The sequence below is a fragment of the Lithobates pipiens genome, unplaced genomic scaffold (genome assembly GCF_037356315.1).
Source record: "Lithobates pipiens isolate NorthernLeopardFrog02 unplaced genomic scaffold, aLitPip1_a1.2 Scaffold_27, whole genome shotgun sequence".
NCBI lineage: Eukaryota > Metazoa > Chordata > Amphibia > Anura > Ranidae > Lithobates > Lithobates pipiens.
In genome coordinates this window covers 21645340-21662153 of record NW_027507788.1, presented here as the reverse complement: position 1 = coordinate 21662153, position 16814 = coordinate 21645340, and the positions used below count along the sequence as shown (strand labels likewise).

The window sequence follows — 16814 nt, the reverse complement described above, 5'->3', positions numbered from 1 at the left end:
CACTGATGGGCATGGATATGTGGCACTGGGGTGCAGCACTGTTGTTGAGGCAGATTGTGGGCACTGATGGGTGGCACTGTGGGCACTGATGGGTGGCACTATGGGCACTGATGGGTGGCACTGATGGGGGGCACTTTTTTATTTTTTGGGTGGCACTGGCAGGGGGCAGGTGGGCACTGATAAGCTGGCCGTGATTGGGACTGATGTCCCGATCACGGCCGCCAGTGATCAGCTTTTTTTTTCTCCTCGCGCTGTCAGCGCGAGGAGGAAAAATAGCCGTTTGACCGGCTCTGTTGTGTCACATGATCAGCTGTCATTGGCTGACAGCTGATCATGTGGTAAGGAGTCGGGATCGACCCCTTGCTCCGATCCATGATCAGGCGAGTCTCATAGACTCGCTGATCACAGAGCGCGCCGCGTGCGCCCCTCGGGGGGCGCGCAGGCCACTCGCGCACGGGACGATGTCAATAGGTCCAGGCTGTAGCCGTCATTAGGCTATAGCGCGGATCTCTAGTGGTTAAGAAAAGAAATTGCCATCCTGCTTCTTCAAATTTTCTTGTCACTACGATTGTCAATTTGATCTATTAGAATATCAAATTAACAAAATGTTTTCAAACAATATTCTACTGGTATTTGGCCAAATTTAAGGTCACAACTTCAACAGCTCCTTTGCCACAGTTATTGGTGACATAACTAGAGATTTGCACTTAACTGACACACTATGAGGAGCTTTTAGCTAACATAGGAACAAGAATACTATAATATATGTGAATACATACTTTTCATTTTCTTTATAACAAAGTACACAATGGCTTCAAGGATGAATATCCCGATAACTGTTCCAATGACAATTACAGCAATTTTCCCACCATCAAGTCCATTGCCAGAGGGACACGTAGTCTCATACACTATTGGAGCTGCGGGATAAACAGGAAGCGCAAACATTTAAATGAAATGAGTATCTTACCCTGTGCGCTAAATATTCCACTTTGCATAATTGTTAGTGTAAAGCCCCATACACACTATCAGATTGTCTGCTGAGTTTTTCCTTCAGATTTACCAATACCATATAATATGAGGTCAAACCTTAGGAGTTTCAATGTGTATGCAATCAGGCAGGCCCTTCTACTACATGGTTTTGGTAAATCTGAAGGAAAAACTCAGCGGACAATCTGATAGTGTGTACGGGGCTTTAAAGTTTTAACCGCAAATTAGGAATTTGTTAGAGAAATCTAACCTCACTTCCTGTCTGGCTGACAATGGTTTTACCAGGCAAGAAGTGATAAAAAATATCTGCAACAAAGATAGTCTTCCACTATATATATATATATATATATACACACACACACACACACACAGTATACACAGTATATATAGTATATACATATTATCACTTAAAGGTTCATTGACTAAGATGAGAGTGTGCTCACAGGGGTTGGTGAGGGTCACACAATGACCATTGTATTTTGCACAGCAGGTTAAAAGTGAAGATGGATTAAGATTCACAAGTAGAAGATTCATGTTTCAACGAACATTAACACATATGATCTGCTTCATAGTCATATACAGTACATATTTAAAAGCATTTGGGTTCATATTATTTATGGCATGCATAGTTTTGTTAAGTTTGTTTGACACTTTGGGAGAATATATAAGCATGGCACATTTATTTTTGGTTTTATCTATGCAGGTGCTCAGGGACGTCTTCGATATTGATTGGACCCTGGGCAAACATTGCATTGCCCCCCCCCCCCCCCCCCCAGCTAGACTAAAAATGTGTTTACTGCAGCAGATCAGGCAGCGATTATGATTGGCTGGCAGAGGTTACAGCACATCATTCCTGCTCACTGATTAGTTGCTAGAGGTTACAGCACATCATTTCCACTTGCCTATTGGTCGCTAGAGGTTACAAAACATCATTACTGCTCACTAATTGGTTTTCGGGAGGTTACTGAAAATCATTATTGCTCACTGATTGGTTGCTAGAGGATACTGCACATCATAACCTCTGCAAATTGTGGGTGTGGCCAAACTGCACTAGCATTGAGGGGTGCGCTATGTACAGAGTGCAGGGTTAAGGGGTGCACTACATAGAGCGTGCACCATTAAAAGGTGTGCTACATACAGAGTTGAAGGGTGTACTATGTACAGAATGTAGAGTTCAGGGGTACGCTAGGTACAGAGTGCAGGGGTGAGCCATTTACAGAGTGCAGGGTTGGGGTGCTGCTAGGTGTAGAGTGCAAGGTTGAGGGGTGCGCTATGTGTAGAGCGCTATGTGCAGAGTGTGAGGTCGAGGGGTATGCTACATGCAGGGTTGAGGGGTGTGCTTCAAACAAAGTGCAGGGTTCAGGGGTGAGCTGTGTACAGAGTGCAGAGTTAAGGTGTGTCTTATGTGCAGGGGTGCGCTAGGTGAATAGTGCAGGGGTGAGGTAGGTTTGAAGTGCAGGGGTGCACTAAGTGCAGAGTGCAGGGGTGCGCTAGGTTCAGGGGTGCGCTAGGTGCAGAGTATAGGGGTGTGCTAGGTGCACAGTGCAGGGGTGAGCTAGATGCACAGAGCAGGGGGAGGTAGATGCAGAGTGCAGGGGTGAGGTAGATGCAGAGTGCAGGGGCGAGGTACTGTAGGTGCAGAGTGCAAGGGTGAGGTAGGTGCAGGGGTGAGGTAAGTGCAGAGTACAGGGGTGAGGTAGGTGCAGAGTGCAGGGGTGAGGTAGGTGCAGAGTGCAGGGGTGAGGTAGGTGCAGAGTGCAGGGTTGAGGCGGGTGCAGAGTGCAGGGTTGAGGCGGGTGCAGAGTGCAGGGGTGAGGTAAGTGCAGAGGCTGAGGTGGGTGCAGAGTGTAGCAGTGCTTCTGTGTTTTCAAGTGGCAGTAACGAGCAGCCAGCATGCGACCAGCACCGAAGGTGGCCGAACTTCAGCGGGCAGCCAAGGGCTCCCCCAACAATGATGCAATGCATAGTAGTCCATTATGCTTTGCCTTTGCAGGGAATGAAAGAGGGAGTAAACTCATCAGGGTTTACTTCCTCTTTAAGTGTCATGCCAGGTTGATTCCAACAACGTGCAACGGTTATTCTAGCAGTTAAGATTATATTAAGTATATAGAAGCGGAGAACATTTTACATCAACATATATGGTAGGTTACTCAACAAGCAGGGTTTACATGCAAAAGACACACAGGATACATCTTATGTACAGTAAATTAAATTCAAGAACCAGCAACACAACCAAGCAAACATAAAATACTAGATTTGGGGTGGAGGTTTATTGTTCATTTTACCCCCCCCAGGCCGTGAGGTCTGGCTTAGGAGAGAAGGTGTTGGAGCGGTTGGTAACAGTTCCGATATCTTACAAGAGGTATCCTCGAGGGAAAATGGGCAGGGCCTTCATGAGATCTGTTTATTGCGGGAGATCGTCGGGTAAACTAACAGGATGAGGAAGGAGGAGGATGAAGAGAGAGAGGTATTTAGGAAGGGAGGGAGGAGGGGGGGGTCAAGAATAGGAGGGTTCGGAGAGGCTTTTCGAAAGCCATCTCCCCGCTGGGCTCGCTCCCCACCAGGTTCCGCCATTCGGGGTAACTCTACGGTTAGGTTCTGCATGCAAGTGTCAGGCTTCACCTTTAGGCTGGGTTCACACTGCTGCGGGGGGAGATCCGGATGTGATTCGCACAGCAAATCACATCCGATCTCCGTAGCACTGCGAGTTCAGCCATACAGATAGTATGGCTGAACTCGCAGCTGTCCCGCAGCAAACTCGCACAGGACCCTTTTTTGGGTCCGCAACGGAATCGGATCGCATGGGGGTTCACACCATGCGATCCGATTCCTGTGCGAGTCGGCAGATCGCACTGCGATATGCCGACGGATCTGGGGGTGTCATTAACATATCATTGACACTCCCAGCCGTCCGCATAGGGCAGTGTGAACTGCCGGCGGGAGGTGAGCGATGCGGGAAAACGCCGCGGATTCGCGGCGTTCCCGCATCGCAATAGTGTGAACCTAGCCTAAGGCTGGGTTCACACTGCTGCGGGGGGAGATCCGGATGTGATTCGCACAGCAAATCACATCCGATCTCCGTAGCACTGCGAGTTCAGCCATACAGATAGTATGGCTGAACTCGCAGCTGTCCCGCAGCAAACTCGCACAGGACCCTTTTTTGGGTCCGCAACGGAATCGGATCGCATGGGGGTTCACACCATGCGATCCGATTCCTGTGCGAGTCGGCAGATCGCACTGCGATATGCCGACGGATCTGGGGGTGTCATTAACATAACATTGACACCCCCAGCCGTCCGCATAGGGCAGTGTGAACTGCCGGCGGGAGGTGAGCGATGCGGGAAAACGCCGCGGATTCGCGGCGTTCCCGCATCGCAATAGTGTGAACCTAGCCTTAAGCTGACGGTATCGTTCAGTAGTCGTGAAGTGAATCCAACATGCCCAGGTGAATGAGAATTTGGGTGTTCTTTCCTGCGAAATGTGAATCAACTCTTCCATTTCTTTGATTTTAGAAATTTTCCTGAACCATTCTCCAATCGTTGGGGTGTGTGCGGAGCACCAGTGGATTGAGATGCATAGTCTGGCAGCATTCACCATATGCATAGCCAATGATTTGTAGTAGGCCTTCTTTGATAAGGATGTGCGATGTAAGAGAAATTGCTCGGGGGTGTAGTCCAGGGTATATGTCGTAATGTGTGAAATGATTTCTCTGACTTCCCTCCAGAAGGGTTGAATGCTCTCACAGTCCCACCATATGTGGAGCATGGTGCCTTCATGATTTCCACATCTCCAGCATGTGTTGGGAATGGAGGGGGAAAATGTGTGGAGCCGCTATGGGGTTCTATACCATCTAGTGGCTATTTTGTGGGCATTCTCCTGAATGGGAACATTCAGGGAGCATTTATGGGCATATTCATAGACCGTGTCCCATTGTTCTGTAGAGAAGGGCGTTTAGATGTCCCTATCCCAGGCCGTCTGTGAGGGGGCAGGAGCTGAAGCTGGTGCCGATGTAAGGAGCGCGTACAGGGTGGATATCAAGTGTCTCTGTGTTGTTTTACAGTGGCAAAGGGATTCAAACTGGGTGAGTTGCCTGGTCCAACAGGACTGGTGAGCATGGGTCAATAGAAAATGATGGATTTGTCTGAACGACCAAGGGGGGAATGAGGCAGTTTTAGAGGTGTTAACCAGGGTCTCGAAGGTAAGAGGGGCTCCCTTTGAGAAGAAGTGGAGAACTAGGACATCCTCATGTGGACATTCTTGAAGCAGAAAGGAGCGGGATTCCCCCGGGGGAAAGGCAGGGTTTCCTCTTAAGGAAGTCAGCGGTCACGGCACCAAAACAGACAGTCCGGTTTTTGTCGCTCTCCCAAAGGCCACAAGGGAGAGGTGAATGAGAGGGTGTGTGAGGGTCTCCTGTAGCCAATGGTTCGGGGATATCCAGGGGAGTAAGTGTAGACCATCTCCATTGAGAATAATGGATTTATTCCCCTCTAGCGTTTTGTAGCTTAAGGCTTCAGGCTACAAAACGCTCAGGTGTGAATGCAGCCTTAGTAGCTTTTTGATTCTCTGTATGCCCAATAACCTGAATAAGGGTCTGCCTGGATGTGGCCTGTATAGAACGTGCGAGAAGTCTACCTGCTTCATTACCTAGCTATTGAAATGAAAGCTGTGATGTTCCCTGCTCTGATCATCCAGCCGGCGGCTCTCCTCTCTTCCCCTCTGTGATCGGCGGGGCTCGCCCCCCCCCCCTGCTCCCAGGCAGCCCTTCTCGCCAGCCCCAATCTACTCGCAAAATGCGACGGGGGGGGGGGCGAGTGGAATTTTTGAGGGCTGTTACGTTTTAGTTCCCCACCATTTTAGTTCATAATGCAGAGGTCTACTGTATAGCATCTTCATTTTGACTAGATATCAGAGAGTTGACCTGTTCCCATAAATTTACCAGTTCTAAAGGGTCCGCAACTTGTTTGAGCTTCAGGCGTTCGGCTTCAGGCGACATGGAGTGGAGATGTGAACCATCTCCATTGAGAATAATGGATTTTTTCCCCTCTAGCATTTTGTAGCTTCAGGCTTCAAGCTACAAAACGCTCAGGTGTGAATGTAGCCTTAGTAGCTTTTTGATTCTCTGTATGCGCAATAACTTGAATAAGGGTCTGTGTGGATATGGCCTGTATAGAACGTGCGAGAAGTCTACCTGCTTCATTACCAAATTCATAATGTAGACGCCTACTGTATAGCATCTTCATTTTGACTTTGATATCAGAGAGTTGACCTGTTCCCATAAATTTGCCAGTTCTATCATTGATTGTTTTACTTGTGATTTCTTATGTTGAGTTTCGATACGGTGTATATGCGTTAGTAATGGGTTCAGTTTTTCAAGGTGTCCTTTTTTTGAGCCTACACCCAAGTCTGATCAGAGATCCCCGATATAGAATTTATGAGCTTCCCAAATTGAAAGTGGTCTGACATCCTGTGTGTCATTCAATTTAAAGAAAGTTGAAAGCTCAGTTTGTAGTGATAGGGGGCACAGCGGGGGAACACATAGCTATTGAAATGAAAGCTGTGATGTTCCCTGCTCTGATCATCCAGCCGGCGGCTCTCCTCTCTTCCCCTCTGTGATCGGCGGTGCTCGCCCCCCTGCTCCCAGGCAGCTCCTCTCACCAGTCCCAATCCACTCTCAAGTTGCGGGGGGGGGGGGGGGCGAGTGGAATTTTTGAGGGCTGTCCTAGACCCCATGGCATTACATACATTCAGTGCTGGATGTGCTGGAACCCGCGTTCCTGCTGAAAAAAAGCCCTGCAGTAAAGTAATATAATTACAGCACGTGAACACTCCTGTCTGTTGCCTTTGCAACTTAATAAAGCGGGGTTCCACCCTAAAGTGGAACCTCCGCTGATCGGATCCCTCCCCCCTCCGGTGTCACAATTGGCACCTTTCAGGGGGAAGGGGGGTGGAGATACCTGTCAAAGACAGGTATTTACACCCACTTCCGGGCATAGACTCCCGTGGGAGTCTATGCCTCTTCCTGTCCTGCCGCGCTGTCTGCTGGGACACACACGGGTCCCAGAGACAGCGCGGACAATTCCTATTGCGCTGCGTGACTCGCGCATGCGCAGTAGGGAACCGGGAAGTGAAGCCGATTCGCTTCACTTCCCGATTCCCTCACCTAGAATGGTGGTGGCAGCAGCCGAGAGCCGAGTGATCGATCGGCCTCGGCATCGCTGGACCCCGGGACAGGTGAGTGTCCATTTATTAAAAGTCAGCAGCTGTAGTATTTATAGCTGCTGGCTTTTAATATTTTTTTCCCCAGTACAGTCCCGCTTTAAGACCCCTTTCACACCAGGGCGTTTTGCAGGCGCTATAGCGTTAGAAATAGCGCCTGCAAAACGCCCTAAAGAAGCTGCACCATTGTGTGTAGTGTGAAAACCCCGAGGGCTTTCACACTACAGCGGTGCGCTGGCAGGACGTCAGAAAAAAGTCCTGCCAGCAGCATCTTTGGAGCGGTGAAGGAGCGGTGTGTTTACCGCTCCTCCACCGCTGCTGCCCATTGAAATCAATGGGGCAGCGATGTAATGCCGGCGGCAAAACGCCGCTATTGCGGCGTAGTGCCGGCGGTTTTAACCCTTTCGCGGCTTCTAGCGGGGGGTAAAAGCGCCCCGCTAGCGGCTGAAATCCGCCGCAAATCCGGCGGTAAAACACCGCTAAAAATAGCGGCGTTTTACCGCCGACGCAAGGTGCGGTGTGGTGTGAAAGGGGTCTAAGAGGGGGTGGTTGGGGTGGGTGCTAAAATGGTGGTTTAACCATGTTTTTTTAATGCCCCCCACACACACAAACACAACTGCAGGTTTAAACAATCTGCGTGGGGGACGCAGACTGCAATGAAATCCTGACAGAGGTTCTAACCCCCTCACCGCTCTATCCACATTTTTCCCTTAAATTACATTTTAGTTCTCCACCATGTACTCATTTTACATTAATATAAATACAGTGAAAAATAAATAAATACATTTCAGGTAAATCTTTCTGACAATTTTCAGATACATTACTCACCATAGATTTTCAAGTATACCATTATATTACTTTGCTGATCTGCTTGTATCCTCACTGTGTAATGTCCCTCATCTGTTCTATTTAGGTTGGAGATCTGTAGAGATCCATCGGGGAGAAGTGTCATCCTACTATTGTACAGAGGTCCAGGAGACAGTGTGGGATTATCACCAGGAATATATGTAAGGATTGTATTATCATTGCTTGCATTTAATCCTTTATACCAAATAAAATAACGAAGTCTCCCAGTAATCCCAGTAACACTCATAGTGACAGATCCTCCGAAGACTGGAATCTGAGGGATCAGCTGAATACTCATCATTCCACCGGACACATCCACCAACACACCGAGGAGAACTGCAAGAGATAAAAAGATCAGCGATCGTATGTTTCAAATATAAAGCAATATAAAATTATAGTGTAATCAGTTCATTCACAGCTCACATGGGAAAAAGAGGATTATATCTGTACTGTTCTGATTGGTCGACCAAGCTTGAGCTGTCATTTATAACACATTAGAAAATAGAAATGTGAACATGTGAAAATAAAATAAAAAAATGAAGATCCTGGTGAACAGTAGCAATGAGCTGCACTGCCCTGGGTTCGGTTTGAGCCGAGTTCAGAAAAGTTCAAACAACTTTGGATGCAAAACCCAAACCCTACTGAAATCAATGGGAGCCAAATCTGAAAAAATAAAAATACCCATTTTCTGAGCTAAGGGCCGGTTCACACCAGATGCAGTGCAGTGCGTTTTTATTCTGCATAAAAAATGCATGGACAGTGTTAAACATGGATTCAAATGGCCCTAGTTCACATCAGCGCAGTGCATTCCAGTGCAGTTAGCAAAAGTAGAACATGTTGCATTTTTTTTCTGTATGGAATTCATCTGGAATGGGGGAAAATGCACTGGAAATTACATGTCTTCAACTGAGATGAAGAAAAAAAAGGGAAAATGCACCAGAACGCATCAAAAATGCATGCAGAAACACATTTGCACTGCAGAAATTGTGGTGTGAAAATCTAAGATGTAAAGCCTGGTACACGCTATTGGTTTTTATCCCATTGAGTATAACAGCAGGTATAATGTAGTTTAATCTCAGTGGGTATAACAGCGGCTATAATGTTGTTTAATCCCAGTGGGTATAACAACGGGTATCATGTAGTTTTAACACAGTGGGTATAACAACTGGTATAATGTCGTTTTATCCCAGTGGGTATAACAGCGGGTATAATGTAGTTTAATCTCAGTGGGTATAACAGCGGCTATAATGTTGTTTAATCCCAGTGGGTATAACAGCGGGTATAATGTAGTTTTATCCCAGTGGGTATAACAACGGGTATCATGTAGTTTTAACACAGTGGGTATAACAACTGGTATAATGTAGTTTTATCCCAGTGGGTGTAACAGCAGGGATAATATAGTTGAATCCAAGTGGGTATAACAGTGGGTAAAATGTTGTTTTATCCCAGTGGGTATAACAACGGGTATAATGCCATTTTATCCCAGTGGGTATAACAACGGGTATCATATAGTTTTAACCCAGTGGGTATAATGTAGTTTTAACTCAGTGGGTATAACAGTGGGTATAATGTCGTTTTATCCCAGTGGGTATAACAGCGGGTATAATGTAGTTTTATCCCAGTGGGTATAACAACGGGTATCATGTAGTTTTAACACAGTGGGTATAACAACTGGTATAATGTCGTTTTATCCCAGTGGGTATAACAGCGGGTATAATGTAGTTTAATCCCAGTGGGTATAACAGCTGGTATAATGTAGTTTTATCCCAGTGGGTATAACAACGGGTATCATATAGTTTTAACCCAGTGGGTATAATGTAGTTTTAACTCAGTGGGTATAACAGTGGGTATAATGTCGTTTTATCCCAGTGGGTATAACAGCGGGTATAATGTAGTTTAATCCCAGTGGGTATAACAGCAGGTATAATGTCATTTTATCCCAGTGGGTATAACAGCAGGTATAATGTAGTTTAATCCCAGTGGGTATAACAGCGGGTATAGTGTAGTTTAATCCCAGTGGGTATAACAGCTGGTATAATGTAGTTTTATCCCAGTAGGTATAACAGTGGGTATAATTGCAAAAAAGAGGAAATCCCTATAGGTGGACTTTAACCACTTGCTTACTGGGCACTTAAACCCCCCTCAGTCCCAAACCAATTTTCAGCTTTCAGCGCTGATGCACTTTGAATGACAATTGCGCGGGCATACAACACTGTACCCAAATTAAATTTTTATCATTTTTTCCCACAAATAGAGCTTTCTTTTGGTGGTATTTAGTTACAGCTCGGAGTTTTATTTTTTGCTAAACAAACAAAAAAAGATGCAAAAAAAAAAAAAAAAAAAATCATGTTTAATAGTTTGTTATAAAATTTTGCAAACGGGTCATTTTTCTCCTTCATTGAAGTGCGCTGATGAAGCGGCACTGATAGGCTGCACTGGTGGGCACTGATAGGCTGCATTGGTGGGCACTGATAGGCTGCATTGGTGGGCACTGGTGGGCATAGTTAAGGCGGCACTAATAGGCACAGATAAGGCGGCACCGATGGGCACAGATAAGGCGGCACTGATGGGCAAAGATGGGCACAGATAAGGTGGCACAGATGGGTGGCACTGATAGATGGGACTGATGGGCACTGATAGGTGGCACTGATAGGTGGCTCTGATAGGTGGCACTGCTGGGCACTGATGGGCGGCACTGCTGGGCACTGATGGGCACTGATGGGCGGCACTGCTGGGCACGGATACGTGGCACTGGAGTGCAGCACCTTTGTTGAGGCAGATTGTGGGCACTGCTGGGTGGCACTGTGGGCACTGCTGGGTGGCACTGACGGGGGGCACTTATTTTTTAATTATGTTTAGTGATGAGGGGGCAGGTGGGCACTGGCAGGGCTGGCCGTGATCGGGACTAATGTCCCGATCACGGCCGCCGGTGATTGGCTCTTTTTTTTTCTCCTCGCGCTGTCAGCGGAGGAGGAATAATAGCCGATTACCGGCTCTGTTATATATCACATGATCAGCTGTCATTGGCTGACAGCTGATCACGTGATAAGGGGTCGGGATCGACCCCTTGCTCGGATTGGTGATCAGGCGAGCCTCATAGACTCGCCGATCACAGAGCGCGCCGTGCGCGCCCCTCAGGGGGCGCGCAGGCCGCTCGTGCACGGGACGACATCAATAGACGTCGTCCCGGCAAAGGAGATCCGCGCTGTAGCCGTCATTCGGCTATAGCGCGGGTCTCAACTGGTTAAAGGCACATACTACTATACGATGATGTACAAAACTATATTTTTATGAATACAAAATCTATATATACATAATCACAAAAAGTAAACACAAAATAGTGCAAAACAATTAAAAATAACAAAACAATGTTAATATTGCAGAGTTTGGCACCCATACGTAAAGAGGTGTGACCCAATACTCGTTATCCTACGTGTTTCGGAGGGATTATACACTCCTTCATCTGGGGTAAGTATAAATTATGTGAAACGGGGTTCTAGTGAAAGACACAAATGACAGGGTATTAGAGGAAAAAAAGGCAAACAAACAAGTAATGCAGATCAATAGGACAAAACAGCAGTAGTAATATGGTTCCCATTACTTACATAGCAAAATCTGCGTAACCAAATCTGCAAATATGGGCATACAATATTTTATGGATTAAAAGCAATAAGGTCGAACAGTCGGATGGTATAGCTTTCCAGTGAATTGGACACAAGTCTTTTCTTATATCCGCTTGCCAACCAGGAGTACAGCGGCAAAGCGGCTCTTTTGCACTGGATCGCTTATTATATATGTGATCCAGCACTACCAGGGACCTGCAGTCAGGTGAGGCAGAGCTATGAACATAAAAAAAAATTTGAAAAAATAATTGGGAGGTAGGTAGCCGAAGTCCTACCCCACCACTGGTCACTGGGGCTCCTAGGACCTATGGTTCCGGAGATACGGGGCTCCTTGCACAGCCTTTCAGAAGCTACATACAGAGCGGCCAGTTTAACCACTTCATGCAAAACTACATTCCGGTAAATCAGTAGTTTAACGCTAAATACCGGGGTTATGGCAGCAGCTAGCTGCCATACAGGGGCGTACCCAGAGCATTTGGCACCCGGGGCGGATCCAAGATCTGGCACCCCCTCCCCATGTTAAAATTAAAATAAAACCACTGTGCCCCTTGTATAACTCTGCATCCTCCAATATCTCTTTGTTACTACTGTGTACCCCCTCTCCTAAACTTCACCCCTTGACCCCTTTACATTACACATCCCCCTGCACCTCTAGACCCCTTTATATTACATAGCCCCCTGCATCTCTGGACCCCTTTACATTATACAGACCCCCACAGCACTGGACCCCCTGCATGTTACACAGACCCCCCCTCAGTGCAGACACTCCCCTCACGTTGCAGACCCCCTTCAGTGCAGACACCTCCTTCAGTGCCGACCCCCCTCAGTGCAATCCCCCCTCAGTGCAGACACCCCCCCTTCAGTGCAGACTCTCCCCTCAGTACAAACCCCCCCTCAGTACAAACCCTCCCTTTAGTGCAAACCCCCTTTAGTGCAGACCCCCCTCAGTGCAGACCCCCCCTCAGTGCAGACCCCCCCTCAGTGCAGACCCCCTCTTCAGTGCAGCACCCCCCCCTTCAGTGCAACCCCCCTTAGTGCAGACACTCCCTTCAGTGCAGACACGTGCAGACCCCCCCCCCCCAGTGTAACCCCCCATGAGTGCAGACACCCCCTTCAATGCAATCCCCCCTTCAGTGCAGACACCCCTTCAGTGCAGACACCCCTTCAGTGCAGACTCCCCCCTCAGTACAAACCCCCCTTCAGTGCAGACCCCCCTCAGTGCAGACACTCCCTTTAGTGCAGACACCCCCCCAGTGCAACCCCCCCATTAGTGCAGACACCCCCCCATCAGTGCAGACACCCCCTTCAGTGTAGACCTCCCTCCCCATTCAGTACCTCAGATCAGAGTGGCGGCACATGCACATGCTGTCATTCGCCGCAATGACGTCACTCCCGTGCAAAGTGGTTTACAACTACTTTAATAAGACAATTACAAGTGGTATCAGCACTGCAGCAATGCAATGAAGAATGTGCACATCTCCTTCCATTCTCAGTGTCTATTGGTTGTCTTACCTGACACAGCAACCCAAGGGCCAAACTGGTGTTGTTTGAAGATCATTCTCTCCCGTCCACAAGTTTTAATATATAAACGTTTCCTTCCCTCTGATCCTGTCACCTTCTTGATCTAAATGATTCTCAGATTTCTCAGACCTCCGTTATTTCTTTTTTGAAATCCTGGAGTTTACTGGATCTGTAAATTTCCAATTACGTATATTTATTTTATGTCTTGCTCTTCTGTCTGTGTGGCTGTCTTTGTACTGAGCAGAGCAATATATGTCTGCCTTCTAATGTAGAGAAAAGAGGAACTGACGCCTCCACCAGTTGATTTACTAAAACTGGAGACTGCAAAATCAAGTGCAGCTGTATATGGTAGCCAATCAGCTTCTAACTTCAGCTGTTTCAGTTATTATTATTGTAGCGCTGGCTCCTTGTACTGAGCAGAGCAATATATGAATTAAGCAATAAGAGAAAGGCCCCTTTCACACGGGGCGGATCAGTAATGATCCGCCCCGTGATGATCCGCTCGCTCAGCAGGGATCGCTCCGTTGTCCCCGCTGAGCCGGCGGCGGACAGGGCGGTCTCCGCACACTATGCAGGGACCGCCCTGCAAAGACGGCTCTAGGCTTTGTGAGGCCTTAGGCACAACCTAGACATGAGGCCCCATTCACATCTATAATGGGGGGAAAAAAATTATTCAAGAAAAAAAATGAATTGCATATATTAAGAGTACTGGTGTCAATGTGCTCAATCACACCAGCGCTGAGAGCACGCTGACACCAGCGCTGAGAGAGAGCACGCTGACACCAGCGCTGAGAGAGAGCACGCTGACACCAGTGCTGAGAGAGAGCACGCTGACACCAGTACTGAGAGAGAGCACGCTGACACCAGTGCTGAGAGAGAGCACGCTGACACCAGCGCTGAGAGAGAGCACGCTGACACCAGCGCTGAGAGAGAGCACGCTGACACCAGCGCTGAGAGAGAGCACGCTGACACCAGCGCTGAGAGAGAGCACGCTGACACCAGTGCTGAGAGAGAGCACGCTGACACCAGTACTGAGAGAGAGCACGCTGACACCAGTGCTGAGAGAGAGCACGCTGACACCAGCGCTGAGAGAGAGCACGCTGACACCAGTGCTGAGAGCACACTGACACCAGCGCTGAGAGCACACTGACACCAGTACTGAGCACACTGACACCAACGCTGAGCACACTGACACCAGCGCTGAGAGCACACTGACACCAGTGCTGAGAGCACACTGACACCAGCGCTGAGCACACTGACACCAGCGCTGAGAGCACACTGACACCAGCGCTGAGAGAGAGCACGCTGACACCAGTACTGCGATAGAGCACACTGACACCAGTACTGCGATAGAGCACACTGACACCAGTACTGAGCACACTGACACCAACGCTGAGCACACTGACACCAGCGCTGAGAGCACACTGACACCAGTGCTGAGAGCACACTGACACCAGTGCTGAGAGAGAGCACGCCGACACCAGCGCTGAGAGAGAGCACGCTGACACCAGTACTGCGATAGAGCACACTGACACCAGTACTGAGCACACTGACACCAACGCTGAGCACACTGACACCAGCGCTGAGAGCACACTGACACCAGCGCTGAGAGCACACTGACACCAGTACTGAGCACACTGACACCAACGCTGAGCACACTGACACCAGCGCTGAGAGCACACTGACACCAGTGCTGAGAGCACACTGACACCAGCGCTGAGAGCACACTGACACCAGCGCTGAGAGCACACTGACACCAGCGCTGAGAGCACACTGACACCAGTACTGAGCACACTGACACCAACGCTGAGCACACTGACACCAGCGCTGAGAGCACACTGACACCAGCGCTGAGAGCACACTGACACCAGTACTGAGCACACTGACACCAACGCTGAGCACACTGACACCAACGCTGAGCACACTGACACCAGCGCTGAGAGCACACTGACACCAGTGCTGAGAGAGAGCACGCTGACACCAGCGCTGAGAGAGAGCACGCTGACACCAGTACTGCGATAGAGCACACTGACACCAGCACTGAGCACACTGACACCAACGCTGAGCACACTGACACCAGCTCTGAGAGCACACTGACACCAACGCTGAGCACACTGACACCAGCGCTGAGAGCACACTGACACCAGTACTGCGATAGAGCACACTGACACCAGTACTGCGATAGAGCACACTGACACCAGTACTGAGCACACTGACACCAACGCTGAGCACACTGACACCAGCGCTGAGAGCACACTGACACCAGTGCTGAGAGCACACTGACACCAGTGCTGAGAGAGAGCACGCTGACACCAGCGCTGAGAGAGAGCACGCTGACACCAGTACTGCGATAGAGCACACTGACACCAGTACTGAGCACACTGACACCAACGCTGAGCACACTGACACCAACGCTGAGCACACTGACACCAGCGCTGAGAGCACACTGACACCAGTGCTGAGAGAGAGCACGCTGACACCAGCGCTGAGAGAGAGCACGCTGACACCAGTACTGCGATAGAGCACACTGACACCAGCACTGAGCACACTGACACCAACGCTGAGCACACTGACACCAGCGCTGAGAGCACACTGACACCAACGCTGAGCACACTGACACCAGCGCTGAGAGCACACTGACACCAGTACTGCGATAGAGCACACTGACACCAGTACTGCGATAGAGCACACTGACACCAGTACTGAGCACACTGACACCAACGCTGAGCACACTGACACCAGCGCTGAGAGCACACTGACACCAGTGCTGAGAGCACACTGACACCAGTGCTGAGAGAGAGCACGCTGACACCAGCGCTGAGAGAGAGCACGCTGACACCAGTACTGCGATAGAGCACACTGACACCAGTACTGAGCACACTGACACCAACGCTGAGCACACTGACACCAGCGCTGAGAGCACACTGACACCAGTGCTGAGAGCACACTGACACCAACGCTGAGCACACTGACACCAGCGCTGAGAGCACACTGACACCAGCGCTGAGAGCACACTGACACCAGTACTGAGCACACTGACACCAACGCTGAGCACACTGACACCAGCGCTGAGAGCACACTGACACCAGTGCTGAGAGCACACTGACACCAGCGCTGAGCACACTGACACCAGCGCTGAGAGCACACTGACACCAGCGCTGAGAGCACACTGACACCAGTACTGAGCACACTGACACCAACGCTGAGCACACTGACACCAGCGCTGAGAGCACACTGACACCAGCGCTGAGAGCACACTGACACCAGTACTGAGCACACTGACACCAACGCTGAGCACACAGACACCAACGCTGAGCACACTGACACCAGCGCTGAGAGCACACTGACACCAGTGCTGAGAGAGAGCACGCTGACACCAGCGCTGAGAGAGAGCACGCTGACACCAGCGCTGAGAGAGAGCACGCTGACACCAGTACTGCGATAGAGCACACTGACACCAGCACTGAGCACACTGACACCAACGCTGAGCACACTGACACCAGCGCTGAGAGCACACTGACACCAACGCTGAGCACACTGACACCAGCGCTGAGAGCACACTGACACCAGCGCTGAGAGCACACTGACACCAGCGCTGAGAGCACACTGACACCAGGGCTG

The 16814-nt window shown here is 49.3% G+C and overlaps 1 protein-coding gene across 1 annotated transcript in view; it reads right to left on the bottom strand.

The window, feature by feature from the left end:
- The window catches only part of LOC143933643 (uncharacterized), a 31274-nt gene extending 17839 nt beyond the window's left edge, over positions 1 to 13435 (bottom strand). The window contains exons 1-3 of the mRNA XM_077456595.1: positions 13185 to 13435; positions 8032 to 8385; positions 780 to 917 (exon numbers count right to left, since the gene is read on the bottom strand). Of these exons, the coding sequence (XP_077312721.1) occupies positions 780 to 917; positions 8032 to 8385; positions 13185 to 13230 (538 nt within the window). The 5' untranslated portion in view covers positions 13231 to 13435. The remainder of the gene's footprint in view (positions 1 to 779; positions 918 to 8031; positions 8386 to 13184) is intronic.
- Positions 13436 to 16814: the final 3379 nt, after the last annotated feature.